This window comes from Leucoraja erinacea, chromosome 8 (assembly GCF_028641065.1).
Source record: "Leucoraja erinacea ecotype New England chromosome 8, Leri_hhj_1, whole genome shotgun sequence".
NCBI lineage: Eukaryota > Metazoa > Chordata > Chondrichthyes > Rajiformes > Rajidae > Leucoraja > Leucoraja erinaceus.
In genome coordinates, this window is record NC_073384.1 from 5,253,662 (window position 1) to 5,273,771 (window position 20,110).

The 20,110-nt window shown below is 49.6% G+C and overlaps 1 protein-coding gene across 1 annotated transcript in view; it reads right to left on the minus strand.

Moving 5' to 3' along the window:
• The window catches only part of ism1 (isthmin 1), an 81,004-nt gene extending 65,117 nt beyond the window's left edge, over positions 1-15,887 (minus strand). The window contains exon 1 of the mRNA XM_055638915.1: positions 14,809-15,887. Within this exon, the coding sequence (XP_055494890.1) occupies positions 14,809-14,937 (129 nt within the window). The 5' untranslated portion in view covers positions 14,938-15,887. The remainder of the gene's footprint in view (positions 1-14,808) is intronic.
• Between the last annotated feature and the right edge of the window lie 4,223 nt (positions 15,888-20,110).

The window sequence follows — 20,110 nt, forward strand, 5'->3', positions numbered from 1 at the left end:
TAATTACAAAATTCAATGACTAGATGAGACTAGATCTAAACATCTATCCATTTCTAAGATTAACATTTTTAAGTAGCCTAAGGGTCCAAATAACATTCACACAAGAATTCACAATATAACATGATTTTTAAATCTTTGTCATGAATTTATAGGTTAAATGGAAGGAATTTAGTGTTTAATTCCCGTAAATTAATGGCCATTTTAATCATCTTGCGAGTGGGATTTTGTGGAATGCGATCGTTTGGAACGTTGCATTTACGGTGAATTTAAACCCCATATCGGCAAGAAAAATACTGCCTGTTTGAATGGGGCCTAAATCAGCTTTTCGCAACGTAAAATTTGGATTAAGGTCAACCTAAGAAGCAAAAAAAATAAACGGATTTCCTTTAGCTGTCCCGTACCTGAAATCCGTCCCCGCTGTCGGCGTTCACGGCGTTAGAAGCTAATTTTTATTTTACTCCAGCGCTGAAATTGTCCCGCGATTTAAAATAAAAAATTCACAGACCGGCAGTCGGAACAAATCTTCAGCATAAGATCGAGAAAATGAAACTCCGGCAGGCAGGAGTAAACCGCATTTTAACCCCCCCTCCCCCCCCCAAAGGCGCCAAAGTCGCGCACACGGCCAGTGACAGAACTGCAGCGCCGCTGAAGGTAAGTTTTGTAACATACCTACCGTACTAATCAAGAATCTATCTATCTCTGCCATATCCTTAGACTTAGAAACATAGAAAATAGGTGCAGGAGCAGGCCATTCGGCCCTTCGAGCCTGCACCGCCATTCAATATGATCATGGCTGATCATCCAACTCAGTATCCCGTACCTGCCTTCTCTCCATACCCCCTGATCCCCTTAGCCACAAGGGCCACATCTAACTCCCTCTTAAATAGACTTGGCCTCCACAGCTGTCTGTGGCAAATAATTCCACAGATTCACCACTGATTGACTAAAGAAATTCCTCCTCAACTTCCTAAAGGAACATCCTTTAATACTGAGGCTCTGACCTCTAGTCCTAGACTCGCCCACTAGTGGAAACATCCTCTCCACATCCACTGTGTCCAGGCTTTTCACTATTCTGTACGTTTCAATGAGGTCCCCCCCTCATTCTTCTAAACTCCAGCGAGTACAGGACCAGTGTGGGCAAACGCTCATCATAGGTTAACCCACTCATTCCTGGGATTATTCTTGTAAACCTCCCCTGGACCCTCTCCAGAGCCAGCACATCCTTCCTCAGATATGGTGCCCAAAATTGCTCACCATATTCCAAATGCTGCCTGACCAGCGCCTTATAGAGCCTCAGCATTACATCCCTGTTTTTGTAAATAAGCCATCTTGAAATAAAAGTTAGCATTGGGTTTGCCTCCTTTACTACAAATGTAGATTAACGTTTTTGGGAATCCTGCACCAGCGCTCCCAAGTCCCTCTGATTTCTGGATTCTCTCCCCATTTAGAAAATAGCCTACGCCTTTATTCCTACTACCAAAATGCACGACTCCACACTTTGCTACACTATATTCCATCTGCCATTTCTCTGCCCACTCTCCCAACCTGCCCAAGTCCTTATGCAGAGTCCCCGCATTCTCTACATTACCTGCCCCTCCATCTAGTTTCGTATCATCCGCAAACTGGTCCACAAAGCCATCAATCAATAGATAATAGACAATAGGTGCAGGAGTAGTCCATTCGGCCCTTTGAGCCAGCAACACCATTCAATGTGATCATGGCTAATCATCCACAATCAGTACCCCGTTCCTGCCTTCTCCCCTTATCCCCTGACTCCGCTATCTTTAATACCTCTATCTAGCTCTCTCTTGAAAGTATCCAGGTCTCCATCGCCCTCCGAGGCAGAGAATTCCACAGACTCAACACTCTCTGTGTGAAAAAGTGTTTCCTCATCTCCGTTCTAAATGGCTTACCCCTTATTCTTAAACTGTGGCCCCTGGTTCTGGACTCCCCCAACATCGGGAACATGTTTCCTGCCTCTAGCGTGTCCAAGCCCTTAACAATAACCATTAACACACACACGCGCACACACACGCACGCACACACGTACTACACACGCGCACACACACACACGTATACACACACGCGCACACACACGTGCACACACTGGCACACACACACGTACACGTATACAGTCACACAGACACACACACACGTACACACACACGTACACGCGTACACACACACGTACACACACGTACACACACACACGTGCCCACACAGGCACACGTACCCATACACACACACACGCGTACACACATGCACACACGTACACACATGCACACACACACAGACACGCACACACGTTTTTTAACTGTACCTCAGTGCACGTGACAATATTAAACGTAAATGTAAACACTATTATTTGGTAGATGCATGCATGCATTCTACAGGACAGAAGCAAGCTAATCTGCTTAATTATACACAATACCCTTTAATGAACATATCAATAATGTGTAATTCGTTAGCAGTTGCAAACAAGCCTGCAAAACATGTCAACTGAAAGGTACTTTAGAGTTTAGAAAAACGGCATTGAAACAGGCCCTTCGGCCCACCAGTAGCAGTGATAGTAACAGCTACAGTTTAGTTTATTGTCACATGTACCGAGGTACAGTGAAAAGCTTTTGTTGCTGCTATCCAGGCAGCAGAAAGACAATACATGATTGCAATCGAGCCATTTACAGCATATAGATACATGATAAGGGATTAACGTTTAGTGCAAGGTAAAGCCAGCAAAGTCCGATCAAGGATAGTCAAAGGGTAGAGGTGTTATTCCCGTACTAATCTTCGGTGTGAACCAGCATCTGCAGTTCCTTCCCAGACATGTTTACTCTGCCTTTTGGTCTCGAGAGCTTGCCCGCCCTGCAGAGCGCTTCCAGCACTTTCCGCATTATTAATTATTATTGATGTGGGTACAAACATTTGAACATTTTCTCAAAATAAACTTTCAAAGAGGAAACGACAAGAGCCACTAATTAGAATGAGATGTCACTGCAATTCCTCAAAAAAAAATGAAAGCTATTTAACCCAAGAAACTTCAGCACGTATATGTTGCAACTTGCGTTTACAACTATTTTTCTTCCCATTGTGGCACGCTCTGGACACGCCGCTGTTCACAAGTTCCGGGAACAGGATCAGGGGCGGCACGCTTGCGCAGCGGTAGAGTTGCCGCCTTACAGCGCTCACAGCGCTAGAGGCCCGGGTTCGATCCGGACTACGGGCGCTGTCTGTACGGAGTTTGTACGTCCTCCCCGTGACCTGCGCGGGTTTTCTCCGAGATCTTCGGTTTCCTCCCACACTCCAAAGACGCGCGTACAGGTTTGTAGGTTAATTGTTTAAAAAGGAACTGCAGATGCTGGAAAATCGAAGGTAGACAAAAGTGCTGGAGAAACTCAGCGGGTGCAGCAGCATCTATGGAGTGAAGGAAATAGGCAACGTTTTGGGCCGAAACCCTTCTTCAGACCCCTTCTTCAGTCTGAAGAAGGGTTTTGGCCCCATTTCCTTCGCTCCATAGATGCTGCTGCACCCGCTGAGTTTCTCCAGCACTTTTGTCTACCTTTGTAGGTTAATTGGCTTGGTAGAAATGTAAAATTGTCCGGAGTGTGTTGGAATGGCTAATGGCGTGGACCTGATGGGCCGAAGGGCCTGTTGCCGATTAGGAAAGGGGGAGATTCAACGAGACCTGGGTGTCATGGTACACCAGTCATTAAAAGTAGGCATGCAGGTGCAGCAAGCAGTGAAGAAGGCGAATGGTATGTTAGCATTCATAGCAAAAGGATTTGAGTATAGGAGCAGGGAGGTTCTATTGCAGTTGTACAGGGTCTTGGTGAGACCACACCTGGAGTAATTCGTACAGTTTTGGTCTCCTAATCTGAGGAAAGGAAAGCCATTCTTGCCATAGAGGGAGTACAGAGAAGGTTCACCAGACTGATTCCAGGGATGTCAGGACTTTCATATGAAGAAAGACTGGATAGACTCGGTTTGTACTCGCTAGAATTTAGAAGATTGAGGAGGGATCTTATAGAAACTTACAAAATTCTTAAGGGGTTGGACGGGCTAGATGCAGGTAGATTGTTCCCGATGTTGGGGAAGTCCAGAACAAGGGGTCACAGTTTAAGGATAAGGGGGAAATCTTTTAGGACCGAGATGAGAAAAACATTTTTCACACGGAGAGTGGTGAATCTGTGGAATTCTCTGCCACAGAAGGTAGTTGAGGCCACAGTTCATTGGCTATATTTAAGAGGGAGTTAGATGTGGCCCTTGTGGGCTAAAGGGATCAGGGGGTATGGAGAGAAGGCAGAGATGGGATACTGAGTTGGATGATCAGCCATGATCATATTGAATGGCGGTGCAGGCTCGAAGGGCCGAATGGCCTACTCCTGCACCTATTTTCTACGTTTCTATGTTTGTCGCGCTGTGTCTCTAAACTAAACTACGCTGCCATTCAATCGTGGCTGATCTATCTCTCCCTATCAACCCCATTCTCCTGCCTTCTCCCCATAACCCCTGACACCCGTACTAATCAAGAATCAATCTCCGCCTTAAGAAATGTCCATTGACTTGGCCATTACTGCCTTCTACACATGTGGGGGTGGGGGAAAGGGGGGGGGGGGGGGGAGCAGGGATGATGGCACACAAGAGACTGCAGATGCTGGAACCGTGAGTAAAACAAACAATGCTGGAAGAACTCAGCAGGTCAGGCAGCATCTGCGGAGGGAACAGACAAACAGACAGACAGACAGACAATGTTTCGGGTGGGGACCCTTCTTCCGACAGGTTGCAGCTGTTTTTTAAATTAGTTTATGGATACAGAGCGGAAACAGGCCCTTCGGCCCACCGAGCCCACACCGACCAGCGATCCCCGCACACTATCCCACGCACACTGCGGACAATTTACACTTACACCGAGCCAATTAACCTACAAACCTGCACGTCTTTGGAGTGTGGGAGGAAACCGGAGCGCCCGGAGAAAACCCACGCAGGTCACGGGGAGAACGTGCAAACTCCGTATTGATAAGCACGCTTGGTGGTCAGGATGGAGCCCGGGTCTCCGGCGCTGTGAGGCAGCAACTCTACCACTGCGCCACCGTGCTGCTCTTATTCTTAAAGCACTATCGGATTGATTTACAATGCTCCCTTCTGGTTTAATGTGTGAATCTACTGCTTGGAATGTTAGTAAGTTTCACTGAAGTCCCACCATTCTGCTCTGAACTACCACAGAATCAAAGTGATTGAAATGTTGTAGCTGCTACATGATCTGTTTGAACAAGCGTTAGATCAATTGTCCGAAAGACTTTTCACTGGTCCCAGTATCGTGTTCTGGCCAATAATACTCTAAAGGGCCTGTCCCACTTAGGCAATTTTTTCGGCGCGTACAACGACTAGAAAGTCGCCACATGTTCGCGGGGTGACGCCTGTATGGTCGTGCGTCGTCTCCTCAAGTCGCCTGAATAGGCGTAACGTTTTTCTGGTCGCCGTTGGATTTTGAAATGTTCAAAACTAGTCGTGACTGTGGGCTTGACGTAGCTGGACTTCTCCTGGCGTAGGCGCTGTCGTGGGATGTCGCCGAGATGACGTTGGTTGTCGCCAGGTGCTGCCTTCGGTGAATTCCATTGGCGACTACCTACGCCAACCTACGCCAACCGGCGACTGAATTGTCTTCAGTTTTCGCCGACAGGGTCGTTGCTTGTTGCGGGTGGACGTGCGTGGATGTGGGTTGTCGCTTGTGTGGTCGTAGGTGGTCGCCAGTTGTCGGTAGCTTGCCGTAGCTTGATGTCGACTAGATGGTACGTTGTCGTAGACATTGTCGTGGGGGGGCAACCTGCTACGACAGTGACTGTCGCCGAAAAAAATCGCCTAAGGTGGGACAGGCCCTTTAAGGATGCAATTTTATCTTAAAGAAAGGCTTGAGTTTATCTTACACCCTTCGTGAGCTTGAGGGATTGCAACTCACTTCCAAACTCTTGCTTTCCCTCTCTCTCCATCCCTCCCCTCCACCCTAGTTCTGCCACCACTATGACTGTCCTCCTGATTACATTTTACCTTGTATGCCTCGTTGTCACCTTCCCCTCAGCTAACAATGATCCATTCTAAATTTCCCTTTATCTATACGTCCCCTTTGATCTCTAGATTTCACAGCTCACGGTCACATCAGGGTGGTCACGGTGGCGCAGCGGTAGAGTTGCTGCCTTACAGCGAATGCAGCGCCGGAGACCCGGGTTCGATCCTGACTACGGGCGCTGTCTGTACGGAGTTTGCACGTTCTCCCCGTGAACCGCTTGGGTTTTCTCCGAGATCTTCGGTTTCCTCCCACACTCCAAAGGCGTACAGGTTTGTAGGTTAATTGGCTTGGTGTCAATGTAAAAAAAATAGCCCCAATTACTGGGTGTAGGATATTGTTACTGTGTGGTGATCGATGGCTGGCGTGGACTCGGTGGGCTGAAGGGCCTGTTTCCGTGCTGTATCTTTCAATCAATTTGTCGACAAAGACATTTGGAGACCTTCAAACTTTCTTTATTCGGACTTTACTGGATTTCATCTTGCACTAAGCGTTATTCCCTTTACACTGTGAACGGCTCGATTGTAATCATGTGTAGTCTTTCCGCTGACTGGTTAGCACGCAACAGAAAAGCTTTTCACAGTACCTCGGTACACGTGTCAATAAACTAAACAGAATCTAAATTTAGTTACAACAGTCAATGCCAATGTGAAATTGTAGCAAAGGATGACATAATTCACGTGGTGCTGTCATCGTTTCATCAGCAAGAAATTACACTCCATAAGTTGCATAAGGCTTGGATAAGAGTGGATGCGGAGAGGATGTTTGTCTACCTTCGATTTTTCCAGCAACTGCAGTTCTTTCTTAAACATTAATCCTCATAGCAAAAGGATTCATAGCAAAAGGATTTGAGTATAGGAGCAGGGAGGTTCTACTGCAGTTGTACAGGGTCTTGGTGAGACCACACCTGGAGTATTGCGTACAGTTTTGGTCTCCAAATCTGAGGAAGGACATTATTGCCATAGAGGGAGTGCAGAGAAGGTTCACCAGACTGATTTCTGGGATGTCAGGACTGTCTTATGAAGAAAGACTGGATAGACTTGGTTTATACTCTCTAGAATTTAGGAGATTGAGAGGGGATCTTATAGAAACATACAAAATTCTTAAGGGGTTGGAAAGGCTAGATGCAGGAAGATTGCTCCCGATGTTGGGGAAGTCCAGGACAAGGGGTCACAGCTTAAGGATATGGGGGAAATCCTTTAAAACTGAGATGAGAAGAACTTTTTTCACACAGAGAGTGGTGAATCTCTGGAACTCTCTGCCACAGAGGGTAGTCGAGGCCAGTTCATTGGCTATATTTAAGAGGGAGTTAGATGTGGCCCTTGTGGCTAGGGGATCAGGGGGTATGGAGAGAAGGCAGGTACGGGATACTGAGTTGGATGATCAGCCATGATCACATTGAATGGCAGTGCAGGCTCGAAGGGCCGAATGACCTACTCCTGCACCTAATTTCTATGTTTCTATTAAACAAACCTGTCTGTGTAAAGTGTAATGTGCTGTGCTGTCTGTGTTCTTGGCTCGGTGTTAAAATGTATATATGCAAAATTTTACGAAATCTATCTGGTCAACTTAAACTAATCGAGTACGGGAAGGAGCTGCAGATGTGCGGCACAGTGGCGCAGTGGCAGAGTTGCTGCCTTGCAGCGAGAAGGGTCTCGACCCGAAACGTCACCTATTCCATCTCTCCATAGATGCTGCCTCACCCGCTGAGTTTCTCCAGCTTTGTTGTCTACCTTCGATTTTTTTCCCAGCATCTGCAGTTCTTTCTTAATCTAAGCGCTTCCTTTACTAATAACTGTAGTGGGAGTTTTATGACAATAGACAATAGGTGCAGGAGTAGGCCATTCGGCCCTTCGAGGCAGCACCGCCATTCAATGTGATCATGGCTGATCATCCCCAATCAGTACCCCGTTCCTGCCTACTCCCCATATCCCCTGACTCCGCTATTTTTAAGAGCCCTATCTAGCTCTCTCTTGAAAGCATCCAGAGAACCTGCCTCCACCGCCCTCTGAGGCAGAGAATTCCACAGACTCACCACTCTCTGTGAGAAAAAGTGTTTCCTCGTCTCCGTTCTAAATGGCTTACTCCTTATTCTTAAACTGTGGCCCCTGGTTCTGGACTCCCCCAACATCGGGAACATGTTTTTCCTGCCTCTAGCGTGTCCAAGCCCTTAATAATCTTATATGTTTTAATAAGATCCCCTCTCATCCTTCTAAACTCCAGAGTGTACAAGCCCGGCCGCTCCATTCTCTCAGCATATGTCAGTCCCGCCATCCCGGGAATTGTAATTTGTTTTTTTATCGCTGTGCTAATTATTGCTGCAATTATCCCAATCCGAAGGGACTTGGTTCAGCTGGTGCCGTCATCATTGGCCCAAGTTGGCTGGAAACTTGCCATTGTACTAAGTGAGATGTTTTGCCAGTTGTCAATGCCCACTTTGTGAAACCTCGACTTAGCTAATTGTATCAGGGTGACAGTCACTGTAAAACCCAATACGGGGAAACAATCTCAAGAACACCTATCTTCCACAAATTCATAAGTTTTAGGAGCAGAATTAGGCCATTCGGCCCATCCAGTCTATTCTGCCATCCTATCTCTATCTATCTGATCTATCTCTCATTCCTAACCCCATTCTCCTGCCTTCTCCCCACAACCCCTGACTCCCGTACTAATCAAGATCCTGTCAATTTCCGCCTTAAAAATATCCACTGATTTGGCCTCCACTGCCTCTGCAGCAATGAATCCCACAGATTCACCACCCTCCGACTAAAGAAATTCCTCCTCATCTCCTTCCTAAACTTGCATCCTTTCATTCTGAGGCTGCGACCTCTAGTCTCTCCCACTAGTGGAAACATCCTTTCCACATCCACTCTATCCAGGCCTTTCACTGTTCTGTACGTTTCAATGAGGTCCCCCCCTCATTCTTCTAAACTCCAGCGAGTGCAGGCCCAGCGCCGACAAACGCTCATCATATGTTAACCCACCCATTCCTGGGATCATTCTCGTAAACCTCCTCTGGACCCTCTCAGATGGACACAAGGTAGACACAAAACGCATAGAACAGTGAAAGGCTTGGATAGAGTGGATGTGGAGAGGATGGTTCCACTAGTGGGAGAGTCTAGGCCTAGAGGTCACAGCCTCAGAATTAAAGAATGTTCTTTTAGGATGGAGATGAGGAGGAATGTCTTTAATCAGAGGGTGATGAATCTGTGGGATTCTTTGCCACAGAAGGCTGTGGAGGACAAGTCAGTGGATATGTTTAAGGCAGAGATAGATGGATTCTTATGGGGACAAGGCAGGAGAATGGTGTTAGGAGGGAGAGATAGATCAGCCATGATTTATAGACAATAGACAATAGACAATAGGTGCAGGGCCAATCAGCCTGAATAAGGCCATTCAGCCCATCGAGCCAGCTGAATGGCCCTGCACCTATTGTCTATTGTCTATTGTCTATAAATCATGGCTGATCTATCTCAATATGATCATGACTGATCATCCCCAATCAGTACCCCATTCCTGCCTTCTCCCCATATCACCTAGAACAAGCTGCCAGAGGAGGTAGTTGAGGCAGGGACTATCCCAACATTTAAGAAGCAGTTAAGACAGGAACATGGATAGGACAGGTTTGGAGGGATATGGACCAAACACAGGCAGGTGGGACTAGTGTAGCTGGGACTTGTTTGGCGGTGTGGGCAAGTTGGGCCGAAGGGCCTGTTTCCACGCTGTATCACTCAATGAATCTATGACCGCAGATACAGTTTACACTGAAGATGGAGACAAAGTTCCGGAGTAACTCAGTGGGGCGGGCAGCATCTCTGGAGGATGGTAGGTGGTTTTTTGGGTCAAGAGGTTGTTTCCATGGTGTACGATTCTATAACTCGATAGCCCACGATCTTTTACCCAGCTTCACGGTATCAAGAATCAAGGGACATGGGTTTAAGGTGAGAGGGGAAATATTGAATAGGAACCCGAGGGGTAACTTTTTCCACTCAGTGGGTGGTGGGTGTATGGAACGAGCTGCCAGAGGAAGTAGTTGAGGCTGGGATTATAGAAGCATTTAAAAGGCATTTGCCTAAGTACATGGACAGGAAAGATTTAGAGGGATATGGGCCAAACGCAGGCAGGAGGGACTAGTATAGATGGGGTCAGCTTGGCCTAGTTGGGCCGAAGGGCCTGTTTCCATGCAAACAATCATTCAAATATTAACACATCTATCATAAAATATACGACTCAAATGTACAGAACCTGGATTGGAATAAATGATCATTTGATCGGACTTTATCTTGCACTAAATGTTATTCACCTTGTTCCCTTCATCATGTGTCTGTACACTGGGGATGGTCCGATTGTAGACAATAGATAATAGGTGCAGGAGTAGGCCATTCGGCCCTTTGAGCCAGCACCGCCATTCAATGTGATCATGGCTGATCATCCCCAATCAGTGTTTAAGAAGGAACTGCAGATGCTGGAAAATCGAAGGTACACAAAAAAGCTGGAGCATTTTTGTGTACCTTCGATTTTCCCAATTATCCCCAATCAGTACCCCGTTCCTGCCTTCTCCCCATATCCCCTGACTCCGCTATCTTTAAGAGCCCTATCTAGCTCTCGCTTGAAAGCATCCAGAGAACCGGCCTCCACCGCCCTCTGAGGCAGAGAGTTCCACAGACTCACCACTCTCTGTGAGAAAAAGTGTTTCCTCGTCTCCGTTCTAAATGGCTCACTCCTTATTCTAAAACTGTGGCCCCTGGTTCTGGACTCCCACAACATCGGGAACATGTTTCCTGCCTCTAGCGTGTCCAAGCCCTTAACAATCTTATATGTTTCAATGAGATGCCCTCTCATCCTTCTAAACTCCAGAGTGTACAAGCCCAGCTGCTCCATTCTGTAATCATGTATTGTCTTTCTGCTGACCAGATAGCAGGCAACAAAAGGCTTTTCACTGTACCTCGGTACACGTGACAATAAACTAAACTAAAATAAGCTCAACGAGTTACAATTATGTTTTTCACTCTTCAGACTGAAGAAGGGTGTCGAACGAGACATATATACTGTCCCGTTGAGTTACTCCAGCATTATGTGTCTATCTTTGGTGTAAACCAGCAACTTTTTTTTAAGTTTAGTTTAGAGATACAGTGACTTGGCCTCCACTGCCCTCTGTGGCAGGGAATTCCACAAATTCACAACTGTCTGGGTGAAAAGGTTTTTTCTCACCTCAGTCTTAAATGCCCCCCCCCCCCTTTATTCTAAGACTGTGTGGCCCCTGGTTCTGGACTCGCCCCAACATTGGGAACATTTTTCTTGCATCTAGCTTGTCCAGTCCTTTTATAAGTTTCTATAAGATTCCCCCTCATCCCCTTCTAAACTCCAGTGAAAACAAGCCTAGTCTTTTCAATCTTTCCTCATATGACAGTCCCGCCATCCCAGGGATCAATCTCGTGAACCTACGCTGCACTGCCTCAATCACAAGGATGTCCTTCTTCAAATTAGGAGACCAAAACTGTACACGATACTCCAGATGTGGTTTTACAAGAGCCCTATACAACTGCAGAAGAACCTCTTTACTCTAATACATAATTAGTTTGAGTTGACCAGATAGTTTTCGGATGATTCTGCGTTTATATTTCAACACCAAGCATAGGAACACAGATAGCACCAAAGATCTCTGCTCTAAGATCTTTGGATCGCACAGCACATTACACCTTGAAACACAGACAGGTTTGCTATATGCTATTTTTCTTGACATTTATTGCCTGTCACTCTTTCTCTCTCTTTTTCTCAAATCCTGTTTCTCTTACATATCTCTCTTCACCTTAATCCTTGTCAATAATTCCCTCTCCATCTCCCATCCCCATTCCCTGTATCCTGTACACTGTGGACGGATGGCTTGCTCGATTGCAATCATGTATATAGCCCTTCTGCTGAACGGATAGCAAGCAGCAAAAAAAGCTTTTCACTTTATCTCGGAACTAAACTAAACCCCCTCACACCATTTTTTGGGGGTCTGGCAGATTCTCTCTGTGTTCTCTCTCTCACACTCTTTGTCCATCTGTGTCTCTCCCCCTCTGGGGAAGGGTCCCGGCCTGAAACGTCGTCTGCCCATCTCCCCCCCCCCAACCTCCAGATGTTACCAGACCCACTGAGTTCCTCCAGCACTTGGTGCCTTGCTCGTGGCTCCAGTGTCTACATGCCCAGTGAATTCTCCACTTTGCTCCCCATCTCTGCTCACTCCTCTATTCGTTCTACCCGGCCAATATCATTCTACTCACTCTATCCCCGTGTTATCTTCCCTCGTGTGTAGGGAGGAACTACAGTAGACGCTGGTTTGCATCGAAGAGAGACACAACGTGCAACTGGAGCAACTCAGCGGGACAGGCAGCATCTCTGGGGAGAAGGTATGGGTGACGTTTCGGGTCGAGACCCTTCGTCAGTCTATCCTTACATCTCCTTTAATCTTGGCTCCTCTCGCCTTAAAGCTGTGCCCCCTCTAGTCTTTGCCATCCTCCCCCCCCAACGGGGAGAACGTTTCTGACTGTCCGCCCTATCCACGCCTCTTATCATTCTATCAGGTCTCCACTCAACCTCCCCAGCGCTCCAGAGAAAACAATCCTGTAGCTAACACCCCCTAATCCAGGCAGGAAGGTGAAAGATCCCAACCTCGAGCGATCGCCTATCCATGTCCTCCACAGATGCTGCCTGACCCGCCGAGTTACACCAGTACGTTCCACAGATGTGGCCCAACTTCCTGAATTAGTCTAGCAAATTTCAAAGATGCTGCCTGACTTGCTGAGTTAGCCCAGCAATATGCACAGATGCTGCCTGACCTGCTGAATTTACTCTGTTTAAGAAATAACTGCAGATGTTGGAAAAATCCAAGGTGGACAGATAAAATGCTGGAGAAACTCAGCGGGTGAGGCAGCATCTATGGAGAGAAGGAACTGGCAACGCTTCACGTCGAGACCCTTCATTCGAGTTAAGGATGGTCTGGAACAGGAACGTCACCAATTCCTTATCTTCATAGATGCTGCCTCCTGAATTACTCTGGCGTTCTCCACAGATGCTGCCCGACCTGCTAAAAGTCTGAAGAAGGGTCTCGACCCGAAACGTTGCCCTTTCCTTTGCTCCATAGATGCTGCCTCACCCGCTGAGTTACTCCAGAACTTTTGCTTTCCACAGATGCTGCCTGCCCTGCACAGTTACTCCAGCATTTTCATAGAAACATAGAAAATAGGTGCAGGAGTAGGCCATTCGGCCCTTCGAGCCTGCACTGACATTCAATATGATCATGGCTGATCATCCAACTCGGTATCCCGTACCTGCCTTCTCTCCATACCCCCTGATCCCTTTAGCCACAAGGGCCTCATCTAACTCCCTCTTAATATAGCCAATGAACTGGCCTCAACTACCCTTCTGTGGCAGAGAATTCCAGAGATTCACCACTCTCTGTGTGAAAAATGTTTTTCTCATCTCGGCCCTAAAAGATTTCCCCCTTATCCTTAAACTTGTTCTGGACTTCCCCAACATCGGGAACAATCTCCCTGCATCTAACCTGTCCAACCCCTTAAGAATTTTGTAAGTTTCTATAAGATCCCCCCTCAATCTTCTAAATTCTAGCGAGTACAAGCCGAGTCTATCCAGTCTTTCTTCATAAGACAGTCCTGACATCCCAGGAATCAGTCTGGTGAACCTTCTCTGTACTCCCTCTATGGAGCGGCTGGGCTTTGTACACACTGGAGTTTAGAAGGATGAGAGGGCATCTTATTGAAACATATAAGATTATTAAGGGTTTGGACATGCTAGAGGCAGGAAACATGTTCCCGATGTTGGGGGAGTCCAGAACCAGGGGCCACAGTTTAAGAATAAGGGGTTGGTCATTTAGAACGGAGACGAGGAAACACTTTCCACAGATGCTGCCTGACCCGCTGAGTTACTCCAGCACTTTCCACAGATGCTGCCTGACCCGCTGAGTTACTCCAGCACTTTCCACAGATGCTGCCTGACCCGCTGAGTTACTCCAGCACTTTCCACAGATGCTGCCTGACCAGCTGAGTTACTCCAGCACTTTCCACAGATGCTGCCTGACCCGCTGAGTTACTCCAGCACTTTCCACAGATGCTGCCTGACCCGCTGAGCTACTCCAGCACTTTCCACAGATGCTGCCTGACCCGCTGAGTTACTCCAGCACTTTTCGTTTTCCACTTGTGCCATTCATTCTGTTGGACCTTCTCGCCCCAAAGCCTCTACACACACACACACCTCACCCCAGCCCAGCCCAGCCCAGCCCACCTCCACCCAGCCCAGGCCAGCCCAGCCCAGCCCAGCCCAGCCCAGCCCAGCCCAGCTCAGCTCACCCCAGCCCAGCCCAGCCCAGCCCAGCTCAGCTCACCCCAGCCCAGCCCAGCCCAGCCCAGCTCAGCTCACCCCAGCCCAGCTCAGCCCAGCCCAGCTCAGCCCAACCCACCTCAGCTCAGCCCAGCTCAGCCCCCAGCCCAGCCCAGCTCAGCCCAGCCCAGCCCAGCCCAGCCCAACTCACTCCAGCCCAGCTCAGCCCAGCTCAGCCCAGCCCAGCCCAGCCCAGCCCACCCCAGCCCAGCCCAGCCCAGCCCAGCTCACCCCAGCCCAGCCCAGCACAGCCCAGCCCAGCTCAGCTCAGCCCACTGCACCTCAGCCCAGCCCAGCCCAGCCCAGCCCAGCCCCCAGCTCAGCCCAGTCCAGCCCAGCCCACCCCAGCCCAGCTCAGGTGTGCTCCTTACCTGCCCCTCTCCCCCCGGGGTGCTGTTGCCCTCCTGTTGGCCCAGGGGCAAGCTCCTGAGGACGGTGATGTGGACGGTGAGAATGAGGAGACCCAGTAGCAGCAGCAACTCCGCGGCCAGGCGAGCCATCCTGCGCACCCGGCGGCTGCCCTTGTCGCCCGCGGCCCGAGGCGAGCTGCTGCCGGGCGGAGCCGCTGCCGGAGCCGGGGGGTCGGGACTCGGGCTAGTCTCCACTTCGCAAACGGTGGCAGCAGGGCGAGTTATGGCTGGCTTTGCAAATGTGTCCAAGACGCCGAGGGGGGGAGAGAGGGGTTGAGACAGAGAAACAGAGAGAGAGAGGGAGAGAGAAAGAAAGAGAAAGAGGGATTGAGAGAGAAAGAGAGATTGTGTCAATCCTGCATGCACAGAGAGAGAGAGAGAGAGATATGTTGTTAACGCCACACAAACACACGCACAGAGTGGGAGAGAGACAGACACAGAGAGATTTTGTCAATGCTCCTACTCGCACAGACAGAGAGAACAGGACACAGAGACACAGAGAACAAGAGAGACAGAGAGAACAAGAGAGACAGAGAGACACAGGACAGAGAGACACAGAGACACAGGACAGAGAGACACAGAGACACAGGACAGAGAGACACAGAGACACAGAGAGAACAAGAGAGACACAGAGACAGAGAGACACAGAGAACAAGAGAGACACAGAGAAAGGGAGAGACAGAACAGGACAGAGAGACAGAGACAGAGAGAACAACTCAGACAGAGACAGATAGACACAGAGACACACACACAGAGGATTTAATATTGGGCTCTGCTCAGCAAGTTAAACCCCCGCATCAAAACACCTCATTCTTTGCTCCAACCCGCGGCTTGCTTCTTCTGCAAAGATATATAAATATAAATATATTTTAAAGAAAGTTGATTCTGTGGACTTGGCATTTCAGAGCCCGGTGGCGCTGCCGTCAGTCAGTCTCTCTCTCTCTGCGGCTCATTTATCCTCCTCGCTTTTATCACCCAGTCTTGGTTCAAACGGTGCATAGACGGATTCTTCCCTCTCCCCTCCCCTCCCTATAGTGTCCTCTCCCCTCCCTCGTCTCCTCCCCTCTCCCTCTCCCTCTCCCCCTCCCTCTCTCCTCCCCTCTCTCCCCCTCTCCTCTCTCCCTTCTTTCTCTCTCTCCCCTCTCCTCTCCTTTCTCTCCTTCTCTCCCTCCCCCTCTCCCCTCTCCCCCTCCTCACCCTGTGTGGGTGAAGTCCGTAGCCGTTTACAAAGCCCCTCCTTTCTCTCCTTCCCCCTCTCCCCTCTCCCTCTCCCTCTCCCCACTCCTCTCTTCCTCTCCCCACTCCTCTCTTCCTCTCCCCACTCCACTCCTCTCTCCCCTCCCATCCCTCTCCCTCTTCCTCTTCCCTCCCCTTCTCCTTCTCCTCCCCTCCTCTCCCCTGCCCTCTCCCCACTCCCCCCTCTCCCCCTCTCCTCTCTTCCCTTCCCCACTCCCCTCTCCCCCCTCTCCTCTCTTCCCTTCCCCTCTCTCTCCACTCCTCCCCACACTGTTACTTACCCCCTCTCTCTGCCCGACGTTCTCCCTCTCTCTCTCTCTCTCCGCCTCTCCCTGTCTGCACTGGCGCTGCCTCCCAGCGCCCACACTCTCTCTACTCACAACCCTCTCTCTCCTCTCTCACCCCTTTCTTCTCCCCTCTCTCTCTCCCCTCCTCCTCTCCTCTCTCCCTCTCTCTTTCCTCTCCCCTGCCCTTTCTTCTCCCCCCTGTCCCTCCTATCTACCTCTCCCTCTCCTCCCTTCCCCTCTCATCTCTCATTCTCCCTCCTCTTTCCTATTACTGTCTCCTTTCTACCCCTCTCCCCTTCTCTCTGTGCCCTCCCCTCTGTGCCCCCCGTCTGTCCTCTGGGGCTTGGCTTCACCCTCTCCGCTCTCCGCTCTTTTATGCCTGTCCATTGATGAGGTGAACCTGCACCCTCCTCTCCCATGGGTGCTCTCTCTCTCTCCCTGCTGCTCCACCCATGGGTGTTCCTGCACTGCGCCCCTGGGTGTTCTCCTCTCCCCCGGGTGACTGCCAGCAGCTGCCTCTCACTGCCACGAGTGCTCCCCGGGATGCTGCCCCTGTTCCTCTCTCCACCCCAGACTCTCTCCCCAGGGAACGGACCACCACACGGGCATGTCACACACTCACACAACCTCACAAACACACACTAATACACACTCACGCACGTGCACGTACACACACTAATTCACACTCGCACGCACACACACGTAACACAAACTAATGCACACTCGCGCACACACCCATTCTCGCACACACATGCACACATTCACGCACGCACACATACACACTAATACATACTTACACACACACACACTCGCACTCACACACTCACATCCACACACTAACTTGCACACTCACTCTCGTACACATGCACTCGCACTGACACATTCTCGCACACTCATGCACACACACTTACACATGCGCTCTTGCATACCGTGTGTGTGCGTGTGTGTGCATGTGTGTGTGCGTGTGTGTGTGTGTGTGCGTGCGTGTGTGCGCGTGCGTGTGTGTGTGTGGGTGGAGCAGACAACATAGAACTATTGTGAGCAGGTGACCAATCGATGGTTAGCATTGACTAGGTGGGCCGAAGGGCCTGTTTCCACGCTGTATCTCTAAACTCAATTTAGTATAATTACCACAAGGTGTCTCTGTTGTAGTCAATATCTGAAGGTGAATCAATGAACACTTTATTGTCACAGTGAAATTCTTAGCTTGTAAACCCAAGGTATGTAAATGGTCACCACATAAAGGGCACAGACAGAGTTACAAAGTCCCCCCGCGCCAGATCCCCATTTGTTTTCCCCCCCCCCCCCCCCCCCCCCCCCCCCGGACCGGACCCACCCTTGTTCCTTCGCCCGGTAGTGGCGTCCCCACTTCCACGTGTCCGCCCTCGTCCCTGGCCCCTCAGCAGACCCAGGGGGGCCGAATGTAACATTGGTGTTATACAAAGACCGATGCGGCAAGGCTGTACAAACGTACAAGGTCTGTAAAAATGAATATTGATTTCTCTAACTACAAATAACCCTTGCATCCCCTCTCCCTCCGTCCCTCCCCCACCCAAGTCATTGTAACAGCTGCAAAGTCGTCTTGTTCAGTCTCATTGTCTGCAACCGGTTTTCACCGAGCACACAGCTAACTATGGCCTGTTTCCTTTAACAATAGACAATAAGTGCAGGAGTAGGCCATTCGGCCCTTCGAGCCAGCACCGCCATTCAATGTGATCATGGCTGATCATCCACAATCAGTGCCCCGTTCCTGCCTTCTCCCCATATCCCCTGACTCCGCTATCTTTAAGAGCCCTATCTAGCTCTCTCTTGAAAGCATCCGGAGACCGGCCTCCACGCTCAGCATCACCAAGGACTGCTCTCACTCCAGACACACCCCATCCGGGAGGCGCTACAGGTCTCTCCGTTGCTGGACCAGCAGGTCCAGGAACAGCTTCTTCCCTGCGGCTGTCACTCTACTCAACAACCCGAAAATTGTGCTACTGCTACTGTATACACATATCCAGGACAAGGGGTCACAGCTTAAGGATAAGGGGGAAATCCTTTAAAACCGAGATGAGAAGAACTTTTTTCACACAGAGAGTGGTGAATCTCTGGAACTCTCTGCCACAGAAGGTAGTTGAGGCCAGTTCATTGGCTATATTTAAGAGGGAGTTAGATGTGGCCCTTGTGGCTAAGGGGGTCAGAGGGTATGGAGAGAAGGCAGGTACGGGATACTGAGTTGGATGATCAGCCATGATCATATTGAATGGCGATGCTGGCTCGAAGGGCCGAATGGCCTACTCCTGCACCTAATTTCTATGTTTCTATGTTCCTATGTTTCTATATATACATTTCGCTGTACCATTATTCTGTGTTCGCACTTCTGGGTGAGATGTCAACTGCATTTCCTTGTCTCTGTACTTGTACACTGCACAATGACAATAAATCTGAATTTTGAAGTCTAAATCTGAAGTTTGAATCTAAGAATTAAAAAAAAAATCTAAAAAATGTTTTCTCTCCATCACCGACTATATCTCTCGTTTCCCTCTGTCCCCCTTACTCTCGGTCTGAAGAAGGGTCACGACCCGAAAAACGTCACCTATTCCTTCTCTCCTGCCCGTCCCGCTGAGTCACGGCAGCTTCTCTGTGTCGATCTTCGGTGTAAAACCCGCGTGCTCCGTCCGCTGTTCCTTCCTTCACGGATGTATTATTTTCCTCCTTGAGGCAGGTTATAAATACATGCTAACAGTGCTGTTTGCTCCTGTTACAGTGACCGCGTGCAGGAGGAACACCCTTCCTGTCTCGGTGAACTCTGAAACCGCCAATTTACAAGTGATCTTAGGTTACAGTGTCCATGTGGCATGCCAGCAGCAGTTTCAACCGCCAACCTTCATAGAAGCACGAGTTACATTCAAGACTAGGGGCGTGATGGTGGCGCAGCGGTAGAGTTGCCGCCTTACAGCGCCGGAGACCCGGGTTCGATCCTGACTACGGATGCTGTCTGTACCTTCCCCCCCCTGTGACCTGCGTGGGTTTTCTCCGGGGTAGACAATACACAATGGACAATGGACAATAGACAATAGGTGCAGGAGTAGGCCATTCGCCCCCTCGAGCCAGCACCGCCATTCAATGTGATCATGGCTGATCATCCCCAATCAGCCCCAGGTGCGACAAATGTTCACCTGCATCTCCTCCAACCTCATCTACTGCATCCTCTGCTCTAGGTGTCAGCTGATTTACATCGGGGAGACTAAGCGTAGGTTGGGCGATCGTTTCGCCGACCACCTCCGCTCAGTCCGCAATAACCAACATGAACTCCCGGTGGCTCAGCACTTCAACTCCCCCTCCCATTCCCAATCCGACCTCTCTGTCCTGGGTCTCCTCCATTGCCAGAGTGAGCAACAGCGGAAATTGGAGGAACAGCACCTCATATTCCGCCTGGGTTGCTTGCGTCCGGATGGCATTGACAATGAATTCTCCCAATTTTGCTAGCCCTTGCTGTCTCCTCCCCTTCCTTAACCCTCTAGCTGTCTCCTCCCACCCTCCCATCCGCCCGCCCTCGGGCTCCTCCTCCTCCCCTTTTCCTTCCTTCTCCCCCCCCCCCCCCCCCATCAGTCTGAAGAAGGGTTTCGGCCCGAAACGTCGCCTATTTCCTTTGCTCCATAGATGCTGCTGCACCCGCTGAGTTTCTCCAGCAATTTTGTGTACCATCCCCAATCAGTACCCCGTTCCTGCCTTCTCCCCATATCCTCTGACTC